General features: G+C 37.0%; 1 protein-coding gene across 1 annotated transcript; it reads left to right on the forward strand.

Annotated features, from left to right (window-relative positions):
* The first annotated feature begins 4814 nt into the window (after positions 1-4814).
* Positions 4815-5792, forward strand: LOC101997523 (taste receptor type 2 member 116-like). Its single transcript, XM_005369239.1, has one exon. It carries the CDS (start codon positions 4815-4817, stop codon positions 5790-5792), a length of 978 nt encoding a protein of 325 aa, XP_005369296.1.
* Positions 5793-6056: the final 264 nt, after the last annotated feature.

Raw genomic sequence — 6056 nt, forward strand, 5'->3', positions numbered from 1 at the left:
CTGGGAGGAAGAGGAAGTGAGCTCAGAGACTCGACAGCTCTCCTCTCGGGGGCAGACACCTCAGAGAGACACGATGCTCCACTCTTGCGGGCAGAGGCGAGAGCTCTGCTCTCTGAAGCACATGTGATGAAGCTCCGACCCAGGATGGACGTAGGCTAGAATCTTCCCGGTAAGTGCACCTAGGGGCGCTACACAGATGATTAGAAATGGGCTAAATTAATATGTGAGAATTAGCCTAGAAGAGGCTAGATAGAAATGGGCCAAGCAGTATTTAAAAGAATACAGTGTCCGTGTAATTATTTCCGGTAAAACTAGCCTTGCAGGCAGCGGGGTGCTGGGGATGCAGCCCTGCCACTCTTATTACTACAGGAAGGTTGAGAACCACTGGTCTCCCAAGGTGGTAAGGGTTGGGGAGTAACTGCTGGAATACCAGGTCAGAGTCATCCTCCTAGCAGGACATATTGATAACATCATTATCATTGCCATAGACCTTGTTATCATTATATTGTTCTGCTTCTTCCAATGAATTGGTATCGGTTCAAGGTTAGATGAACTCCAAGACAGACATGGGATGTTTATGTTATGCTTGGGGAAAACACATGTACACACACACACACACACACACTAAGCAGTCCCATACTAAAATTTTAATATAGAAGTTGTAACAAAACTGTTGTATTAGAAATGAGAAATAAATTAAGATTGTTGAAAGTTCAAATAACCTGAATGCATATAAAAATAATACTTAAAAAATTTAGAATAGGACTATGTCATTTTTTATTCATTATTTTTCTTGGGTTTTAGAGACAGGAATCTCATTGTGTAGCCTTAGTTGGACTAAAATTTACTATGTAGACTAGTTGGGTATGAAGTCATAGAGCTCTACCTGTCTTTGCTTTCCTTTACCTGCCAGGTGCTGGAATTAAAGCTGTGCACCACTTTGCCTGGCTGTGACTGTTCTTTGAGTAGTCTATCTGTTACTTCTTTCAAATGAAAAATTTTCAGAACATGTTTATTAGTTAAATGTGATTTGTTGGTTATACACATAATCAAAAAATATTTTTGTGGGATTATAATTAAATAATTTCACCCTTTTTCCCTCCCTGTAAATCATCCCATATACCCCTCTTCGCTCTCTTTGAAATTCAAGGGTCCTCACTTTCATTAATCATCGTTTTCTGTGTGTGTGTGTGTGTGTGTGTATGCATGCACGGTTGTGTGCATTTGTGTGTGTGTGTGTGTGTGTGTGTGTGTGTGTGTTTATAAACTTATCAGGATATATGGTGGTACTTGCATGTATGTTTTCAGGGCATACCATTTGGTTTTGGATAACCAAGTGGTATGTTCTTCTCTTGAGAAGGCTATTGATCTGACTTTTATCATTGCTTAGTTGTCTGTCTGGACATAAGGTCTTGTGAAATTATACCCATCTATGAGGGCATGATTATGGATGTTTGCCTTGTTCACATCATGTTTAGGCAGTCATGTTGATAAGATTTTATGGGTATAACTTCTGATATTTCTAGGAGACACAATCTCAGAGTAAACAGTTTCTCTGGCTCTTGCAATTTTCTACCCCGTCTCCTTGCAATGATCCCTGATTTCAGGTGCTAGAACGTTTTGTAGATGTATGAGTTGGGACTGGCATTCACAACTCTGCAGTTTAATTGGTTGTGGTTTTCTATAATGATCTCTGTCCTTTTCAAAAGGAATTTTTCTTGATGAGGGAAAGGATTTACCTGGTTATGTGTCAGAAATAAAAGATAAATTTGTGAAACTGGTAAAAATTGTTAGTTAGATGCAGATGTTGAGACACGGAAATAAGAGCATGGTTATAAATTCTACATGAAATGTTAAATCTTTAGTAAAAGAAAATTTTATTTTAGAAAATATTTGCTTGAAAACCGTTTTCAAATTGTAGAGTATGTTCTTGGAATAGATTTTCTTACTCTCTTAGAGCCATTTATTCATTCCTTTATTCAATTAATAAATATAAATGCATATTGAATATCTTTTATATGTTTTTGGATAAATTTTTATAAATTTTGGGATGTATGAAATGAAAAATGAGTCAGCAATATGTTAATATGAGAAGACACATGTATGTGGTTATAATCTATATTCTTCATAACATTTTAATGCTCATCACATGTGACGTATTTTTCATGTAAAGAAACTTAAATAAATCTTCTGCTTTTATTTACTTTTAGTTCACTTATAAATCTCTAATTTTGGGCACTTCTTGGTAACCAATACATCATCAGCCTTACAGTTCCTTTGATTCTGGTTCTACTTCTGACACATGTGTTAGGATGATAATAGATCTTTAGGTAACTTTTCAGGGTTTGAAAGCTGATTTTGATGAAAACACTGGTTTTTCACTGAAGTCCATGCCATAACTCACATCCCAGGTGAGTAACACTGACTATCAGTGGTGAGAGAAAGTAGATAGGTCTGACATGTGTACAGAAAACCTAAGGATAGGTGAGGTGTATACATTCTGACAGAGAGACACCTACGACCACTTCTACAAGAAATGTCAGCACATTCATTATGTTCCATACAGAGGAGGGGTTGTCTAGTCTTGGTAGGAGGTCTCTGCAAGTAAACATCTCAGGCTGTAAACATCCAGGAAGAGGTAGCTGCAGTTGCTACATCTGTACATACTAGTCACATTGAGACTCCCAAGGAAACCTTTGCCATCCATCTCAGCCTGGTTTGGGGAAAACTTTGCTGCTCCTATGGAGCTGAAGCATTAGAATACTTGACCTGACTGCGCCCATGGTCAACAATGCACATTCACTCAGGACTTCACTCACTCAGGGCTTTCTGTCCTCCCTACATGTATGCAGACGTCCACAAAGTGGCTGGAGAACAGTGCAAAGACTTGCAATATTTGGGGAATCACAGCAAGGAATGGTTTGCTTTATAATTTGATTACTAACGCTTGGTATAGTCAATATATGAAGCTTCTTGTGGGTGAATAATTGAACAAGAAATGCAAGTGTCTTGTAAAGACACCTACATACAACAGTAGCTTATAAATGGCTTAAGACACTTCTGTCTGAGGAAATGCAAGCTGTCACTTTCTCTCATGACATGGAAAGAAAACTAACTTTCTACAGAAGCTGCTATTCAGGTGGAACCTAAATTCCTGTTCAAAATCAAAGGAGCAGTGATGGGCTCAAGGAAGGCCTTCAGTGTTCAATGTGCCCTCGATAGACTAGAGATGAGAAGTCCAGGAATCTGCCATCTCAACATTTGTTCTACAGGACCTCAACAGCAAGACTGTCTACATTTCTTTTTGTCTTTTTTTTTTTCCAGACTTCATTTTTAGCTCATGGAAGGAGTCAAGTAAAAGGAAGCTTCTTGTTTTCACATGGATGAAAATTTTTTGTCTATATATTTTTTAGTATTTTTTGTAAAATTTTGCTCTTGCTTCCCTGCTATTTTGTCTCCTCATGCCTTTCCAATAAGTGAAAGAAAATTAATCTCATATAGTCTCCTTATAAGTGATTACCTAAGCACATATACAGAAATGGGTATGGCTGATTATTTAGTTCTAAATCTTTTCTCTGTGTCTCTCATGAGTTTTATTTTTTCAAAATTAATCTTATTTCAAGGAACTGAAGGTGTGGTCAATCATAAACAGTAGAATAACTATGATACATGTTTTTCTGTCATCTTGTTATGTACTGTTAATATTTTATTATTGGACCTTTGCTTATGTATTAGCTATTGAAGAAGAAGGACTCACAAACACTACTTGTCTCACGCTTTGTGAGGCTGTCTATCTCATGTACCTTGGTGCCTATTAGTAAAAACAACTGAATTGATGTTGGAACAATAGAAGGAAAGGTGGATAAAACTATAGATCCTTGGTGTCTATGGAGAAATGTAACTTACAAGGGGCAGAGGAAAAGGAAGACTCTTTCTGTGTATGTAGATTATTCATCTTAGTGATTGCTTCCTGGAACTATAAGGATATTCACACATATGCTCACATGCAGTCACACAATAGTCTTATTTTACACAATGATTGCAATCAATGTTCCATGATTGATATTTGCTAGCATTTTTTAAACAACAAACATCACCTTAAAATTATCAGAGTGCCATGCATGAGTCACATGAATTATAATTTTTTGCACAGTAGAAAAAAGTATGGACTCTGGGTTTAAATGTGTATGGATATTGGCATGTGCATACCTTTGCATAAAATCACATGATGAATATGTATTTTCTCAGCACTGAGCTTTTAACAAATATGATTTTCAAAGATTATTTTATTGTTGACAGCTTTCTAGAAATGATTTACATACCGTGCATAGGTCTGGAGCAAGGTTCAAGGTATTTAAAGACATGTGGTACTAAGGAATTCCTAGGCACAAGTTCAGATTTTTGCTGCCTTATATAGGGGATAGAATTTCTATGTGATTTACCCAATACTCAGTACCAGATTAATACCTAAGAGATCTGAGCAAAATGATGAAAATAGGTATATCTTTATTTGTATATTAGTGCACGAGATCAGCTTTTCCTTCATCAAAATTTGCATTGTCTCTAGCCTGCTGTATGTAATGCACACCACATCTGGATGGAGCTCAGTACAGCTGTCAGGGAAAATACAAGACTTTTATTTTTGAAAGTATGAAGTGATTACCAAGTCCTAATTGCTCATTTGGTATTAGACTTGAACACTGTTTAAGGGAACATACTATGGGGTTTTGAGAATTAAATATGCACAGCATTTTTGTAAGCTATGTTAATAAATCTTAAGCAGTGACAACAGAAATTGGAGCATTAGCTGGAAGATGAGTGGTGTCCTGAAGAACACATTTACAGTCATTCTGAGTGTGGAATTTGTAATTGGCAACTTTGGAAATGTATTCATAGCAGTGGTGAACATCATAGACTTGGTCAAGAGAAGAAAGATCTCTTCAATGGATCAGATCCTCACGGCTCTGGCCATCTCCAGAATTGTGCTGCTGTGGTTAGTATTACTGAATTGGTGTATATCTATGCTTTATCCAGGAGAGTGGATAAATGAAAGAATGGTTGGGATAATACACAGTATCTGGACAGCATCCCACCAGTTTAGTCTCTGGCTTGCTACAAGTCTAAGCATCTTTTGCTTTTTCAAGATAGCAAATTTTTCCAACACTCTTTTCTTTTATATTAAGCTTAGAGTGAAAAAAGCGGTGAGAGTGACATTGTTTGTGTCTTCGTTTCTCTTGTGTTTAAATATTATAGTTATTAATTTACCTGAGAACATCTTGATGACTGAGTATAAGGTAAATAAGTCTTACAACCTGAGTTTGAATAACCTACAACATTCCTCGTTATGGTTTTTATTTGCAAACACCATGTTTGCATTCATACCCTTTGCTGTGTCCCTGGTCACTTTTCTCCTGCTCATCTTCTCCCTGTGGAAACATCTGAGGAAGATGCAGCACAGTGCCCAAGGATGCAGAGACGCCAGCACCACGGCACACATCAGAACCTTGCAAATAATGATCGCCTCTCTCCTTCTGTATGTCCTTTTCTTTTTGTCTCTTGTTGCTAACGTTTGGGGGTCTCTGCTTCTGGAAAAAGAGATGCTACTTTTGTTCACACAGTCTTCAAGAGTTGCTCTTCCCTCGGTGCACCCCTGTATCCTGATTCTGGGAAATGCTAAGCTGAGAAAGGCTTCCCTCTCTGTGCTGCTGTGGCTAAGATGCAGGCAGGAAGACAGGGACCCTGAGGTGCAAAGAACAAGGGCTTATTTGTGTAGATCATCCTGCATACCTTAAAGGAACATTGGATTACAAAAATTTCTGTATTTAAATTTATTCAGTTTCTGAATTTTATAAAAAGATGTATGTTTTCAACTTGCAAAAGAGTATTTTGAAGAAATGTTATCTAGGCATTCTACAGTCTTTCTAGAACATATAAAATATGTTAATTTTTAGATACTAAATTTGTATAAATGTAGATCAGTTGAATGCAAGAAATGATTATAGCAAACCTTAATTTTATACCAGTTAATTCATTTTAAACATGTCAGAACAATATAG

This window comes from Microtus ochrogaster, unplaced genomic scaffold (assembly GCF_000317375.1).
Source record: "Microtus ochrogaster isolate Prairie Vole_2 unplaced genomic scaffold, MicOch1.0 UNK46, whole genome shotgun sequence".
In the NCBI taxonomy this organism is placed as follows: Eukaryota; Metazoa; Chordata; class Mammalia; order Rodentia; family Cricetidae; genus Microtus; species Microtus ochrogaster.

Bases quoted from the DNA above. Each gene is read 5' to 3' on its own strand.
- LOC101997523 (XM_005369239.1), top strand. From the start codon at position 4,815: ATGAGTGGTGTCCTGAAGAACACATTTACAGTCATTCTGAGTGTGGAA.